This window comes from Cygnus atratus, chromosome 16 (genome assembly GCF_013377495.2).
Source record: "Cygnus atratus isolate AKBS03 ecotype Queensland, Australia chromosome 16, CAtr_DNAZoo_HiC_assembly, whole genome shotgun sequence".
NCBI classification, from domain to species: Eukaryota; Metazoa; Chordata; class Aves; order Anseriformes; family Anatidae; genus Cygnus; species Cygnus atratus.
Window position 1 is genome coordinate 65,582 of NC_066377.1, and position 17,364 is coordinate 82,945.

At 39.2% G+C, this 17,364-nt stretch overlaps 1 protein-coding gene across 1 annotated transcript; it reads left to right on the forward strand.

Moving 5' to 3' along the window:
* The first annotated feature begins 2,823 nt into the window (after positions 1–2,823).
* On the forward strand, positions 2,824–17,137 carry LOC118258322 (protein-glutamine gamma-glutamyltransferase 6-like). The gene is made up of 13 exons (XM_050714004.1): positions 2,824–2,864; positions 3,584–3,834; positions 4,042–4,281; positions 8,622–8,740; positions 9,357–9,485; positions 9,648–9,828; positions 10,035–10,170; positions 11,718–11,821; positions 11,901–12,143; positions 13,262–13,579; positions 14,549–14,712; positions 15,460–15,584; positions 16,606–17,137. The coding sequence occupies exons 1-13, from the start codon at positions 2,824–2,826 to the stop codon at positions 16,754–16,756; spliced, it is 2,202 nt and encodes a 733-aa protein (XP_050569961.1). The 3' UTR covers positions 16,757–17,137.
* Positions 17,138–17,364: the final 227 nt, after the last annotated feature.

Here is a 17,364-nt window from a genome sequence, read left to right on the forward strand (position 1 = left end):
GAACTAGGGAAAAGAAGGAATAAAATATTTTGAGCCATTTGGGATTATAGGTGGGTGGAATTGGGCTACGAAAAACACCTGTGACACTATTAAGTCATTAGTTACATAGGAACCACGACTGCTGCATTCCAAAGGGATTACAAAAGCAGCTGCCGATGCTTTGGTGTGGTGAAGGTGCCAACTGTCAGGTGTCAATTTGGGATGTAGGCCACTCTGAAAGTTTCTGGTGGCTTGGTGAACACTGCTGTGGGTGTGTCATGCAGAGGTAAAGGAGGTGGTTACTGCTGAGACAGAAAAAGTGGTCTGAGATTTAATTGCTTGTATGAGTAGCAAGGAAGAAGAAAGGAAATAGTCATGCTCCAGAGGGAGCAATGTGCAGTGTCTGAAGCAATCACTGTAAGTACTGAACACATGAACTAAAGAACTGGTCGATGTGGTTTATCACTAGGGCTGCGTGTAAAGATCAAGTAACATCAGAGGCTTGTGGCTCTTCTGGTTTCCAAGGAATATGAATTAAGGATAAGAGAAGAAGACCAACTAAAACAGCTCTGTACAATCAAATCTGTTCAAGAAGATTCCTGAAATAAATTCTAAGAGACTGAACATCCCAGAAACTTCCAAGAAGAGGAAGGACCTCTGAATTATAATGTAAGTGGAGATATACAAGGTCATAGCAGATATCATACTGCCAAATACATAAAGATTTAGTGTTCTTCTTTCAAGACAGGGATATTCACAAAAAGATGCAAGAAGACTCTTTTTGTTTGTTTCTAAATCTGCCTTAGAAGCAATTGTTAGAGCTCAAGTTCTACTTGTTTTCAATTATTTCCTTTGTAATTGTAAAATTCAGACTACTTTTTTGTTGTTGTTTAAGTCTTTACTGAGTACTAAAACATAACCAGTGGAGCTGTGGAATCTTAACCAGATAATTATTCATCCCCACAAAAACGTCACTTTATTACCTGTACACTTTTTAAGTAGACCTTAAAGTTTGCGCTGATAGAAGCTACTTGTGCTCCGTAGTTTCGCTTTTGTTTTGCTCATAAGAATTTATTTATTTTTAAATAGATAATGTGGAGCTGGCTAACAAATCAGGTAGACAGGTATTTGTTCCAGGGGTGTTGGGGTTGAGTTAATTTAAGACAAAAAAAGAAAAAACTCATGGTTGTTAAACAAAACCAGAAGTGACATGAACCAAACTGGAAGTTAAGTAATCAGGAAATGCCTCTTTTCCTTCATGTGGTTCATATGTCCCACCACGCTCCCTGTTTCCTCATCCCTGAAGATAACTTATTCATGGCACACCTATTATTCTTTGTAGGAAGTTCTACTTGTCTTGGAATCCAAGAGAATGCATTTCCTCTGAGTAAATAATTTTGGTATCTCCTCCCGTAATTACACCCACGTTGAGCAGTACCATTGGCATTAGATTTACATATATTATAGTAACTAGTCAATTCATTTGACAAGTCTACAGGTATTAATAACAACTGCTAAGTACCTATTGCCTCTGTTGAATTTCAGCTGACAGCACAAAAAGCTTGCTGGCTTTTTTCTTTTTATGATTAACGTGGATTGGACATCCTTGAAGAACAAAGTAGAAGGTGTATGCGATTCACTTAAGTTGAGGGAATGGCGGGTGAGTTCTGTATGTCATTTGCTTACCTTCAGCAGGTTCTTTATTCGGGACTGTTTCTTTAAGATATATGCCCCGTAGGTATCTGCATAGAGATGTCTTATCTAGAGGAAATGTTATATTGTAATTTGTTCTTGCATTTCATTTTCAGTGTTTTGTTGTTATTATCAGATCTGTTTGAAAGTAATTTTCAAGATTAGCACAAGATGTTGGGGGAGGGAGGAGAGGGGAGGGAAGAGAGAAAAAAATAAATTCCCATTTCTTCAATGTCACCACACGTAAATCTAGCTAAACTCTTTATTTTTAAAATGTTATTTCACACACATTATACTTTACACTAATTTTGTTAAACCAAAATAATCTATCTTAATGGAGCCGTGAGCATGGAACTTATAGATGGGATTCAAAGAAGCACTGAAACCACACTCAAGGAAAATGGTAATGAGAATATCTCTGCTTAGTATTAGCAGAGATCAAAATTTAGAATGATTGGTGACCTGGGCAATTGGAAAGCAGCTCTATCTTTTATTCAGTGATGAAAAACTTTTTCAAATCAGTTTTTAAAATGTTGTTTTGCGGGGTAAACAACAGCCTAATGCAGTTCTTGTTTGTCCAAGATACTAGTGCTAAAGATAGTCTCTTTCAGCCCATCAGAAGTTACTCACTCTACTTCTATATGATCTTGGACTAAAAGAAAAAAAATCCTTCTTTCTTGATTTTAATTATAGCACTTCACTTTTTTGGCAGATTAAAAAAGGAAGAAAATGAAATTTAAAGATTGTATGTAAACTGTATTTTAATATGCAGCTATACTGCTTCAGATCTGACTTCATATTTCATTGCTGTGCTTTATGGTGTGTGACAGAGTTGGAAGCTTCTTTGAAGATCTCTGCCATAATACTGCATTGTGCCACAAACCTTAATCTGTCTTAATCCATCCGTTCTACTCGTTGTTTGTTGTTGTTTTCATTTGAGGTTCCTTTAAAATGGTAATGGTGGTGTCACCCCCCGCTCCACCCCCCAAAAAAAGCTCATTGCATCTGTGATACTAGCACTAAAAATTATTTTGTAGAACCTTCCCCAAGGTACTTGCAATACAATGCCCCAGATGTACTCTCTGGAGTCGCACAGGACAAACACAGGGCCTCTCAGAGCTCCTAAAACAGTATAACTGCACTAGTTGGAGCATGGCAATAAAGCATGAGCAAGAGAAGGGAAAACACTCTTGGTAAGAGAATCATATAAATACTTGCTTTTACGTTGGCATAAAATATATGCTATAAATGCTATATACGTAATCATACGTGCTTTAATGCTAATATAGCATTTAAGGTGGCAAATGCCACTTTGTGGGTTTTAGACTGTAGACCACGATAACAGCATGTAGGGAGACATTTGATATCAGAGAACTACAAGCACACTAAGTCATCAGAATTCCTCTAGGACATAAGGGCAGGGTCTATGAGAATAGAAACACGAGCAGGCCAGCTGTAACTTCAGATGGAGCTAAATTTAGTCAGATGGCTTTCTTTGTCAAAAGCTCCAACGCATGTAAGAGACAGACTAGTTGTAAAAGACAGACTATCACCATGTATCCTTCCCTACTGTAGACCAGATGGCACCAGAATGTAACCAGGAAAACACCTCCTAATAGCCATTTCTAGAATATTAAAAATACATATGTTGAAAATGTAGAGGGGCTGCTAGCCACTTTATTTGGTGCCAACTTTGAAATGACCCTGATTTGCTTTTTTTTTTTTTTTTTTAAGTCCAGTGATAGAACAGTATCTTATACTGTCTACGAAGTAAATGAGTTCTTGGTGTACGATAGTGCAGTAACAAAACCCAAGCACAGGTTTTTTTGTTATTGACCACTAGACTTAATCAATTTATTTGGCCATCTGCTCTTTATCCATCCTTCTTCCAGTAAAAGCTAACTGCTGCTAGCAATCTCATCATTCCACCTGGAATAAATGACTTCTTTCCACACTGGCTACTTTTTAACGTCTTCTCTTATTTTACAGATCTGACACCAACACATATCAGCTGGCAGCCATCAGTAAATGCAGGTGCACACCATACTGACAGATATGCTAACACTGAGTTGACTGTGAGGCGAGGACAAGCGTTCACTATTACTTTGTACTTCAACAGACCAAAGCAGCCTGGGGAGAGCCTAGCCTTTGTCACTGAAATAGGTAACACTCCCTTAGGTTACTCCATGCTCTCATAGAGCTGTAAGTCTTTACTCCTTTTAGCTTCCCCTTATTCTGTTTAGAAATTTAATTTTTCTTCATGTATTTCTAATACTCCCCCCTCACCCCCAATTGTGCTCATTTCAAGTGTGAGATTAATACTGAAACCACACTCTATAATGCAAATCAATCATCCCTTCCTTCTGGCAGGGCCATCCCCCTCAGAATCTCACCATACAAAGGCTGTATTTAACCTCTCTGAGGTGGGTGCAAGTGGCTGGAGTGCTGTCCAAGGATCCAGTGAGTCTGGCTACACGAGTTTTACAATATCTAGCCCAGCCAATGCCATCATCGGACGATACAATCTCATCCTCCAGGTAACCTCAGGGAACAAGATCTTCTCCAGATTCCTAGGGCAGTTTGTGATGCTTTTCAACCCTTGGTGCCCAGGTAGGTACTGATGCCATAGCTCTTGAACATAACTGAATTATTTGCTTTCCTATCTGCACAGTAAGCTTGCTCCCTCAAGTTATGCCTCTTGCAATCTTAGCCATGTGTTCACAGATCTGTTTTAACTGCATTAAAAATGCACCAGCCCTCCTCCCTTCCCCCCCCTCCCCATTTATTTATTTTTAATTAAAGGGAATGTGCTGTAGAGGATGACATAACAGACTCTTTCTTCAGGACTGAGCAGATCACTTTCTGTAGATGAGGGCTGACAGACTTTTGTAAGTGCACGTACGTTTCAGAACAAGCATACAGTGATGTCCTTTACTTGCACCTAAATCAAAGCAAGTCTGCTTTTGTAGATGTTACCTGCAAAGATAATAGCTCAACTAGCGTTATAAACTGATAGAGGGCTAGTGTGAGGAAGACTGGTATTTCCCGTATCTTTCGTCATGGGTTAAAAATGGACATCTCTTGCCACTCCCATTTTTTATTTCTGCAGCCTCAGCATATCGCAGAAGAAATGCAAGTTCCTAAGCTCTGATTTTGCTAATACATGACAGAAACCTAGATTAGCCCTAAAACTATACCACTTTGGAGTTAAAGAGTTCTCATCCAGCCAACTGACTATACAGCTTATGTAAGAAGAGAGAAGTTACCACCATCATCTGCTGTTTTTTTCATGTGATCAGATGTTAGTTAGGGGCCACTAAGAAGTATGTCAAGAGCCAAGATTAAAAAACAAGAATCTGCTAATTAGTTTGGCATGTCTGGGAAGACAGAAAATAATTATATTGAGGAAACTCAGGCTGTCTCTGCATGGACAGTCCTGAAGAAAAAAAATAAAAAACTTCTGTAGAACCTCCTGAAAAATCATTTGTTGCATAACTTCTAAGTGATAGGAACCACACTGCAGGGACATTAAAATTGTCAGTCTTTGACAGTGGTACTTCCAAGACCAGACAAACTGTTGCTAGAGGAAAACTGAGAAAAAGGAAGCTATGACCTTACAATTTAAAACTAATGATTTTGCAGAAGAGTCCTCCAGATTTATCAGACACAGTGACCACTGCCAAATAAAAAGGGAGTATCCTTAAAGTAGGATGTGGCTGAACAAGCTTCTGCGAAGCATGATAGCTCTCTGATCCTGACAGACAGGAACACGTTCACTTTGAGGGTATGTTACCACTACAGTAATTGTCACAGTAGATAGGATATAGAAAAAAAAAATATATTCTCAGCAAAGGATAAATGGCAGAAACAGTCTGTATATAGTGTTCCACATGGGAGCTTAGTCACTAAGTTGGAAAAGACAGGGATTAATTCATAAACTGTAGTATCGGTAAAGAACTACCTAAAACTAAACAGTCAGGACCATAGATGAAAGGAAAAGCAGTGGGTTAGAGAAAAGCTGCTAATGGATCCTAAAGCGCCATCTGAAAGGACGCACTTATCAAAAGCTTCATTATTGACTTTGTAATGCTGACATTAAGTGGCATTGTTCATAGACAGATGGACTGGGATACCACAAAAATAACTGGATGACCTTAGGGACTGGAGTGCTAGAGAAGGGATAAGATGTAATAATAGAAAATAAAAGACCGGGGAGAAATAAGAATTCCAATGACAGGCTCACCAGCTGGAAATCACATGTAACATGAAGGTACTTTTTAATCAAAGGATGAGAACCACAGTGAAGTGGCTCTGAAAAAGGCAAATGCAATATTAAGCCGGGTAAGAGGAAACAGTCCCTCTGATATGTAAGTATTAATGGCATTGCACAAGGAGGTAGTGTGATCTCACTTGGAATATTCACAATACATCTTTCATGAACAAGAACTATGAAGTATAACAAGTTCAGAGCAGGGTTACTATCATGACTGAACACAAGAAAAACCTTCTGGATAAAAACTACTTTAAAATTTTTAGTTTAGCAAGCAGAAAGCAATTCATTTCACAGGTTGTGTATCTGAAATAAGCACAGAATTTGGACACAGAAAACACTGATCTTCCTACAATGGTAATAAGCCAACAAGCTTAATAATTCAATTAAAGTATTTGTTTCAAACCTGTAGATAAAGCAAAAGTGATGTTTTACCATTAAATGTCCTTTTGAGACTTTAGTAAAGGCAAACTTCTTTAAGATACATGCAAGCCAGCCTTTGATAATAATGCATTATATCCTGATGCTATTGAAGGAATGTACAGTCAACTACTAGAATAAGAAGTGAACAGCTAATCATGGAAACCATTTCCAGGTACATGAAGATAATCATCAGGAGTAGTCAGCATGGATTCACTAAGGGAAGTCATGTCTGACCAAACCAATAAGCTTCTGTAATGAAATCACTAGTCTGATGGATGGGGGATGAGGTGAGAGGGAGCAGTGAATGTCATCTTCCTGGACTTCAGTAAGGTCTTTCAGACTATCACCTATAAGATCCTCATAGAGAAGCAGTTGAAGTATGGGATGGATGAACAGAGAGTGAGGTAGATTGAAAACTGATTGAACTGCCTGATCCAGAGGGTAGTAGTGGTGCAAAGTGTAGTTAGAGGCCATTAACAATGGGAATACCCCCGGTGTCAATACTAGGCCCAATCTTTTTTTTAAGATCTTCATTAATGATCTGAATGAGGGGGGTAGAAGACACCCTCAGTAAGCTTGCAGACAGCACAAAACTGGGAGGAGTGGCTGACTCACCAGAAGGCCATGCTGCCGTCCAGAAGGACCTTGACAGGCTGTAGAAGCAGGCTAGTTCAACAAGGAGGAATCTCAACAAGAGGCTGGAGTTCAACAAGGAGAACTGCAGAGTCCTGCACCTGGGAAGGAACTCCAGGCACCAGGGTCTGCTGGGGGTCACCCAGCTGGAAAGCAGCAGAAAAGGACCTGGGGGTCCTGGTGGACACCAAGTTGGACATGAGCAGCTGTGTGCCCATGCTGCTAAGGAGGCTAAAGGTATTCTTGGCTGCATTAGGCAAGGTATTGTCAGCAGGTCAAGAGAGGTGATTCTTCCCCCTCTGCTCAGCTTGGGTGAGGCCGCACCTGGAGTGCTGCATCCAGTGATGGGCCCCCAGTACAAGAGCAACATGGACATGCTGGAGATAATCCCATATAGGGCCACCAAGATCATCAATGGAGCACCCCTCCTGCGAGGAGAGGCTGAGAGAGCTGGGATTGTTCAGCCTGGAGAAGAGAAGGCTCAGGGGAGATCCCATCAATGTCTATAAATACCTGAAGGGAAGGTGCAAAGAGGATGGAGCCAGGCTCTTTTCAGCGGTGCCCAGTGCCAGGACAAGAGGCAATGGGTGCAAACTGAAAAAAAGACAGGAGGTACTGTCTAAACGGCAGGAAACACTTCTGCGCTGTGCGGGTGACAGAGCACCGGCATAGGTTGCCCATTGGTGCTAGAGACTCCTTCTTTGGAGATCTTCAGAATTCATCTCGACAACCTATTCTAGGTAGCCCTGCTTGTGTTCTAGGTATCCCTGCTTGAACAGGGTGGTTGGTCCAGATGACATCCAGAGGTCCCTTCCCCAATCTAAATCAATCATTCTGTGAAATAAATTACACATTCTTTTTACTTGCAGGGAGGGAAGGGAGCTCATTATAAGAAGGTAAAGAAATTGACTCAGTAAAATAGAAAACTTTTTATAAATTATTTTTTTAAATCCTGAAGTTTCAGAAAATAATTTTAAATATTACGAGATTGAATACAGCACTAAGTAAATAGTACTAACCTAAAGAGAGAACAAAACAACCTGGAAATCTGTTTGAAGACAGTGCTTTCATAGCAGCAATATACTGTGTCATAGACTAGGGCGACCAATGAGCAACAATGAAATCAAAGCGAACGGTCCAGCAGGATATCCTAATAACATTTCTGATAGTGATTTGGACTCTTAAAACAAGGTTAAGATCACTAGAAAATAGAGTAAAATATCATTATCATCTGTACGATTGTTTTCAAATGTGTCTTCTGCTTGTAACTACTCCAATAAGGCAGTGAGCTAACTTGGACATTTCTCCATCTTCTCCACAAAACTACAACATAAAGACAAGGAACATTTGTATAATATAAAAAGGCTACACTAAAAATTGGGGGAAAGAGTCACAGTAATATAACATGCATTTCTTTCCCTCCCTCTGCCCCCCCGCCCCCCCCCCCAAACAGTAACTAGGTATTTTCACTGAACCGTACATGTCCAGGGAGTTATAGCAATGAGATACTGTTTTCCAAATAGTAAAGCTACTTCCTCACGTTAGGTCAAGATTAAGTTTTTTTTCCTAAGGTTGCTAGTGTTCCCAGCTTTAAGTGTAAAAGCACGTCCAACTTTGTTTTCAGGTGATGATGTCTACATGGCTAATGAAAACGAGAGACAGGAATATGTTCTAAATGAAAATGGAATTATCTTTGTGGGCAATGCAAAGTACATTGAAGCAAGAGGATGGTACTATGGACAGGTAAGCTGTAAGGAATTAATTAGGACTCTCATTCTGTCTCCAATATCATTTTCTCTTACCATTGTTTGCCTCTTTCATAAGTATACATATGTATATGGAAACTAGACAAACCTGGCTAGCTCTACTTGTGGTTTGCTCACTGCGCACCTTGTAGGACTTAGGTCTGAGAGATGACTTAGCACAGCACTGCAGCTAGGACTGATTTCTACACGTACCACGGGCCTCATCTGCGATCAGAGCATCCACAGCACGACTGAAAATATACTAACGTGGATCCAAGACACCCACTGTTTTTTAATGCAGTTACAATGGGCTAGAACCAACATTGATATAATTCCAATAACTGCAGACAGAATAAGCTTGCCAGATTCAGTTTTATTGCAGTCATTTTTTCCCTTGACGGCCAAAGACACCGTGCCAGATTTCTGATTTTAGTTATCCCTGGCTTTAGCCAATATAGCAGCGTGAACCAACCACACACTACCATCTTTGTGCCTCACTATTCCTGCCACTTTTGAGCTGAAATAGCTAAAAAAGAAGGAAATGAAGTGGAATCTCCCGTAATTTTGTTAGCATAACTATCTATTTCTTTAACATTTCTCCTATCTGATCACAGTTTCAAGATCAGCTTCTAAACATCTGTCTCACCATGCTTGATCTGAGTCTGTACTATCGTCAGGACCCAGCCATTGATGTATCCCGAAGAGGAGATCCTAAATATGTGGGCCGAGTAATCAGTTCTATGGTAAGAAATGCACAACTTAATCTAAACTCTGCACATGGAAAGCAGTCTCTGCCCCAGTGAGACTTAACCACCTGATCCTTGAGCAATATAATTGAAAAAAACTAGATATGGTGCATTACACACAGCTGATTTTGCCCATTCTGTCCATTGGCCTATTTTTAGATCAATGGAAATGATAATGATAATGGAGTTCTCCTTGGAAAGTGGCAAGGAAGTTTCCATTCACATGAGAATCCATCCAGATGGGATGGCAGTGTGGTAATCCTCCAGAAGTGGCGTCAGGACAACTACAAACCTGTTCAATATGGCCAGTGCTGGGTTTTTGCAGGTGTGATGTGTACAGGTAAGCTTTGAGAATAAAGGCCTATGGTGAAATGGAGGCAACATGTGACCTGTGGTTTTGTCAGAACTACAAAGCAATTAATTCTACAAGAGAAATAATGCTTTGAAGACTGCAAATGCTGAAGAACCACAACATATTTAGAAACAACTGTTTCTAAAATATCTGTAATCACTGGAGTCTTTTGTTTTGTTTTTAATGTATTTCAGTTTTGAGGTGCTTGGGGATTCCAACTCGTTTGATTTCAAATTTTAACTCTGCCCATGATGTGGATAGAAACCTCAGCATTGATAAATACTATGACAGCTCCGGGAAGAGTCTTAATATCAGCAAGGATTCTACGTGGTAAACTTAAGTTTTTGCATCTCACCCACAGTTAGAGAGAGGATTTATGAGATCAAAAAACATGAGCGTTAGTAGTACAGAAGCAACAGAAAGGATATTTAATACAAACATCTAAATTAATAGACTAGCCACCCATTTGGAAAGAAACCATATTGCACGGATTTGGGGTAACATTTACTTTTTACATCATTTACTTCAAACAAAAAACAGCAACAAGTTTTCTTGCAGTCCCAGACCTCAGACTAGTTGCAGCTTTAAGAAAAACGTATGTTTCCATTGAGAATGTACCAACTTCAGAGTCTTTGATTTATTTACCCTTAATCAGACTGTTCCTAATAATGCAGCTGTGTACCTTCCATGCTCCTAACTAGTTTACTGCTGCAATAACTTTTTCGTTACATATCCAAAGCCAGTTTCTCAGAGTGGCCTGCCATTCTCCTCAGGGAGATAGGAGCCTCCCCAAGAAGTTTTCCAGCACTCCTTTAGCTGGCCCTTCCCTTTATGGGAGCTGTAAGAGAGAACAATCCCAACACTCTCCAGACTTGATTACTGAGGCCTCGTAGTCCAGTGCTCTAAACTGTAAAGTGATCTACGATCATGACTCAAGCCCCAAAATTTGATTAGCCAAAGAAACATGATTTTTTTTTATATTATACCATTTTATACTTTATTTACTCCCCAGTTTCAAATCAGAACGTGAACTAACTACAGCCATTTACCCAAGGGTATATGACATAACTCAGTCTTTTTGTGCTTAGCCAAAATTTCACTTTTACATAGTGTGTTGTTTTTTTTTCCCCACTGAGCGTATGTGGCTGAACAACATGGGAACATTTTCCATCCCCTAACTTCCTCAAAAGCATTGGCCTCTGAACAAAGCAGACAAAGCATCTTTCTGGGTCTTCCTGTGACTTACGATTAACCAATCCTGTGTGCTATCCTCTCCTTTAGCCTGTGGAACTCAAAGAGGTTTTAAACAGGACAAGAGAGATTCGTAGAGAATAAGATGACTAATAACCATTAACCTAGTGGTCTCAACTCTGACTGCTAGAAAGCAGTAAGGCATATCATGGCAGGGGTCATTCAATTCACATACTCTTCTTAGCTTGTTTCTAAACATTTCCTGCTGCACACTACTATAGATGGACTATTGTACTTTGTTAATGTTTTATTTCATTCCATTATAGCTTTGATAAATTTCTTTTAAACTTAGCAACTCCCACATTTGAAGGTTACTGAGCCCAATCCTCAAGTGTTGCCTACATCCACAGCCTAAATCTTTCATATCATTACAAAAGCAAGCTGTTGACTTCTTTTTGTTATTGTTGTGGGTTTTTGTTGTTTGCTGATTTGTTTACTCAGAGGCCTACAGCTCAACAGCAAGCAGTAAATCTGTACTTTGAGAAAGACAGTGAGTTGCTGTCTCCGGACAGCTCGTATTACATTTTAGGGAATCTTTAAAAACCACAGTTCCCTTCTCCTTTCAAATTGGAAGTTTGTACGCCTCTGTATTACCATGCTTTCTAGACACTGTTCTTTGTCTCCAGGGACTATCATGTCTGGAATGAAAGCTGGTTTATTCGCCCAGACCTGGGAACACAATACAATGGATGGCAAGTTTTAGATGCGACTCCGCAAGAACAAAGCAAAGGTAACTGTATCATGACTTAATATTGCTTCCCCAAACTAAGCATGACTAATGAAGTTTGATGCTTTTTTTCATGTTTTAGGATTATTCCAGTGTGGTCCTGCATCTGTCATAGCCATCAAAGAAGGCGATGTAGACTTGGATTATGACACATTATTTGTATATACAGAGGTGAATGCTGATTGCAACAGATGGATAGTATACAATGATGGAATTAAGAAAAGAGTTTATTGTGATACTGAAATAATTGGCAGGTTTATCAGCACCAAAGCTGTGGGCAGCAATTCCCGTGTGGACGTCACTTATAACTACAAATACCCAGAAGGTAAAGGAAGAGTTTGTTATCACAATTCATCTCCTACAGAATTCTTGGTGCTAGGCAGCTAGGATGGGTAGACCATTTTGCTTGGGTATCTCTCTGATTCCTTTAGAAAATACTTCTGTTGTCAGACTACTTTCCTAATACAGTGTGAATTATATTTGTTTTTGTGTACTCGGTAGTTTCCTTGCTAAGGCACAGCACAAAATATACTTTAGTCTCTCACAGAAAATTACAGAATGAAGTGTATAGAGAAAACAGGGCTATAAGTTATGTTTTACTACCTAAGGCAGACAAATTCTCAAGCTGTCATACAAAGAGTGCACAGGACTGTAGTATGGAAGTGACAGATTAATAGATAGCAGCTTTCTGGTTTATCTGGCAGACGGACTGGGACAGCAATCAAACCTCTAATCAAAAACCTTAAACTAGTCCTCTAACACTGGACACCTATTATCTCCCATATGACCACATACTCAGACTCAGCAAATACATTCTTCCCTGCTGTGTCCGTTCCAATACTTCATGTTTCCTTTTGAAGACTCCACTATACTCTGCTCCCAAGAGTGGTGACTCACTTGGTCTCCTTCTCTAACTAATACACCGAACTATGCTCTTTTGTGCTTCTGCTCTGACATCCAGCCATCAGCTAACCAGCTGTTCAGTTGTTATGTGTTTGTACTCCCTGTATACTCAGTCTACAGGGTATTGGATTCTAGAAACAGAACTACTGGGAAACAGTAAAGGGAATAATTGCCATTCACCTGTACTTAGGAAAACAAAGCAGCAAAGGTTAAAAACGGCTTAGTCATGTTTGCAAGAATATTTTTATCTTCCCTTAAACACTCGGTATCTGTCTTTTCATAAGAGTTGAGGCTTGCCATTCAGAATCAGTGGCCGTATTTCAATACTCCAGTCCACAAGCTTTTAGTGCAACCATATTTAATACAGAGGCTGGTTATCATCAGGTTAGCAAAGTGACACTTATCACACTACTCCATATTCTGACCAAAGAAAAAGAAATCTTGCAGTACAGAGTTGACATCCTGTGTCATTCTGATAGTCTTTAAGAGTTCAGTGGAAGAAAAAAGTCTGAATCTGACTTGGTTCTTTCCTTCAACCAGGTTCTTCTGAGGAAAGACGAGTTTACAAAAAGGCTCTGGCCAAGATATTTGGATCAAACATCACAGAAGGACACACTGAACCTCCACGTGAAAGATCTTCAGAGGCCATTAGAAAACCTGGGATCTCTGGGAAGTTCAAGTTGGCTGAACCTCCAGTGTTTGGCAAAGATGTTACCCTTATCTTAATTCTCAATAACCTATCTTCTGACCACAAGACTGTGAAGGTGGACATGAGTGCGTCAACTGTCCTGTACACAAGGAGAGCAGTGGCAGAGATCCTGAAGGCAACCGCATCTGTGGATCTCGGTTCTAAGCAAGGTAACATTCAATATCCCCAAGGAGCCAATATAGGCCTCCTCTTAGCCATTAAAAGTCACCTGAAGGCAACTGGAAGGAATAAATGTCGATATCATGTCTGTATCAGCCTCATAGTACATTGACTTAGTCCATATCTTAGCTTAGCAGCATTGTTTATGACTATTTTACAATTATTTTTTCCCCCCTCTGAAAACATTCACTAGTTCAACCAGGAACTGAAGGTCCATGAGTTCTTATATAGAAGGCTATGTCTATATTATAGCAACAGAAGCAACACACATGTACGTGTCTGTGGTCATTATGACATGTATAGGAACTCTTAAGAAATAAAGAACTCTGATTTATGCTTTCTGGCACTCAACAGGCAATACTTCAATATAATAGAGTTTAACAGAAATTAACAGGGGCAAAAGTTAAAATTTACGGTTACTAGCCCCCACCCTATCACCTCCCCTCCGCCCAGCCAAGGTGGAAACTAGCCTAAACTATTATAGAGATCTTTTTCATCCCCAACCTCTGCAAAGAAACTTTCCATCGCCCCTCCCCGCCCCCAGCAGAAAAGCACTAGGACCAAGACAGTAAGCAGCTGACCAGAACACTTGAATAGGATCTCTGAAACTTGACTTGACTAAACAAATAGAATATATGGAGGGAATAGATCAAAATGATTACATATCTAATTATAAAAATACAAAGGTACAGGAATCCAGTAAAATGCAGATAAGCAGATTCCATGTTTCAGGTCAAAATTCTCTATTCCAAACCGTAAGGGTCAAATGAGTTCTTTTAAAATACAAAAGATTCATCAGTAGAGGGAAATACACAACTGGCCTCACAAGGAAGAAATATACACAGACTCCAGCTGTCTTATCTTCTGTTCTCTTCCATAATTTCCAAGAGCCTCACACTAACTCTCTCTTCTTTAGCATTCTTTGAGAATGTAATGGCTCACAGATGTCTGAATTGCAGGAAAACATATCCGGTTAAAAATCCCTTATTCTTATTATGGAAAATACCTGACTACTGACAAAAGGATTCAAGTTACCGCTTTGTGTGAAGTCATGCACATGCATGGGGTAAAGCTGCTGGTGGAGAAGACAATCATTTTAGAGGACACAAACATTATCATTAAGGTAAACAATTTTGTCGTTGAGGTCCTAAATGGACAGAAAGAACTAAAGAGTCTTTCTGGAGCTCAGAACTTAAGATGAAAATTTGAGGATAAATGCATGAATTTAGACCGCAGTTTCAGATGTTGCTCTAAAATTCTGAATGCTTAAATGGAGAAAGTATGTTTTCTCAAAATGGCAGCATAATGTGAGAAACCACGTTTGAATCTTTGCTGGAATCTGCCCCCTGTTCTTCAGAACAGCTGTTACCTTTCTTCTTTCCCAGACACGTTCCACTGCTGTGAGTTTACAGAAATTGTTTTCATTCCATCTTTATTCTAGTTGTTGGCAAGCCTTTGTGTTGCATTTAAACAATTTTGCCTTCTCCCAAAGTACAGACATAAGCCCTGAATTCTAATTTATATTAGGGACAGTTTATATTGTTATAACACTTTAATCAATGATATGCCCAGAAAAACACAGTTAGCAACCCTAATATCAGACAGGTTTAATGAGACATCTGTATAGTCAGTATTTTGTTTCACTGAAATTGTATATAGAACACTGCAAGCAGATTGACGGCACTATTTATTAAATCCAAATCCAACTTCACATATTAGCAAAGGCATACCATGTGTGAAATTCCAGTGCTCCTACAAATATCCTATTCATCTTCAAATATAAGAGATGCTCTACTTACAGTGCAACTGAACTCTGACTCTAGAAAAGCGTAGAAGAGTGAATGATCAGAAAAGTGTCTTTGTCATTTAGATTCCTCGGCGGGTTGTAGTGAACAAAGCTGCTACTCTAGAGATCTCATACGCCAATCCCCTCCCTGAACCTGTGAATCGCTGTGTACTACTAGTGACTGTGATGAATCAACAGGTCAAAATACAGTAAGTGAAAGCTGCAGCATTTACTCAATGCTTCTAACATGACCAATAGCATGGTTAGTTTCTCAGTAAGAAAAAAAATCACGGTTAAATTGTCTTTATTATGGAATATATATATATTCAATTTCTGAAAATAAAAACACCACCCAATAAATATGTACTGAGAATTGATGATTTCTCAGTCACGTTGTTTTTTCTACCTAGGAACTTCTTCAAGAACTAAAAACTGCTAACATTCTTCTTGGGAGAGCATGTGTGCATGTCATATTCTTTTGTCTCTATGTTAGATCAGCTTGCCTTTGCATTTCTGTTTTTATATACTTTTGTACTATTAAGGTATTGTAAGTCTGAGCTAGAGCAAACCAATAGAACAGTGTCATAGCTTCTCTGATTTCAGCCTGAACAAGAAGTTGCTCTGTACTTCATTAATGTAGGAGAAAATTATGCCTTTTCAAGGCATGACAGCAAGATGTTCTGTTACTTTTTTTTTCCCCTCTAGACTCTGACTTTTTATGGGTTAACTCAGCATTGCATACTTATTATTTTCTAAAGCTTGTTTTATTATGAAACAGCCTGACTTGCTGTGGCTCTGGAAATATTTGGACATGATAACCCCTAAAATACGAAAAACATAATTGCAGTGAAAAACTAAGCTGAATGGAGACAAAAAAAAAAAAAAAAGGACCCTGGCCATGAGAAGAAATCATATTATTGCCAAAATGGACATGAGCCAAGCAGGCATCAAGCAGGGAACTGACTTTAACATGTCTTCCTATTCTGAGTTTCTGTGTTGACTAACCAAACTTGTATCCAGCTCTAACATGGAAGCATGCTGTAGTGCTTCTAACCCCATAATTCTATTCAAAAGTAAATGATTGTGGTACTGTCCTCCCTCACTTCTTAGTCTGCGCAGAACCCTAAGTAATTCTCAGAAAACAAAGTTGGGTCTGGAGTCCTGTTGGTTATTGGTAATCTCAGTGAAACACAATATAAGCCTGAATTAATTTTTTTGTTTTGTTTTCAGTCTGGCACAACTGGCACCAAAGGAGAGATCAAGAATTTATTTTGAATTTACACCTCGAAGGACTGGGCCCTTACAGCTGCAAGTAGACTTCTCTTGTGACAAATTTTCACATATTAAGGGCTTTGTAACCATTGCAGTAGCACCCATGTAATGTGATGGAGTCAATCTCCTATTTCAGCATTATCATGACAAGATATTCTTCTTTGTATAGGGACAGTGATGACAGCAAGAAACTTCCCACAGAAATGGGTGACTTCTTACATTACAATAGAATTAAGTTTTCTGCTTTTACAGTGCTTAGTTATCTAGTCTCTACCTGTATTTCTTTTTAGTCCTCTTGTCCAGAGAAATAAAACCCCTTCCTTGTAGAGATAGTTTCACTGTTCTATCAAATCTACTCATTGTGTTAAGCTGCAGGTTTTGACTTTTCCATCAGATAATTAATGCAATCTCTTTGTAATCTCATTCTAAGTGTCAGCAATAAAAAACTATTAAAATAACTATTCTTTTATAATGGCTTGTATATTCCATGAAAGTATTATGAAAAAAAATCAGAAAATTGCGGAAAGTTCTTATTCCTGCATTTAACAAGTTTTATACCTTAAGAAGTGGAACATTTTCTCCATCATTTCATTTCTTTATTTTGTGACACCCGTACCTTTGTGAATGGGGGGGAAAAAGCCTACAAAGACTGAGAAAGAGTAATCTTTCAGACCCACGAAAACAGTACTTCTTTAGCCTGTAGGAATAGGCCTGTAA

Excerpts from the sequence above, each read along its gene's own strand:
- LOC118258322 (XM_050714004.1), top strand. The coding sequence starts at position 2,824 with ATGGCAATAAAGCATGAGCAAGAGAAGGGAAAACACTCTTG. Across the intron at positions 3,835-4,041 it reads AGCCTTTGTCACTGAAATAG|GGCCATCCCCCTCAGAATCT; the intron begins GTAACACTCCCT and ends TCCTTCTGGCAG. Across the intron at positions 15,585-16,605 it reads AATCAACAGGTCAAAATACA|TCTGGCACAACTGGCACCAA; the intron begins GTAAGTGAAAGC and ends TTTTGTTTTCAG.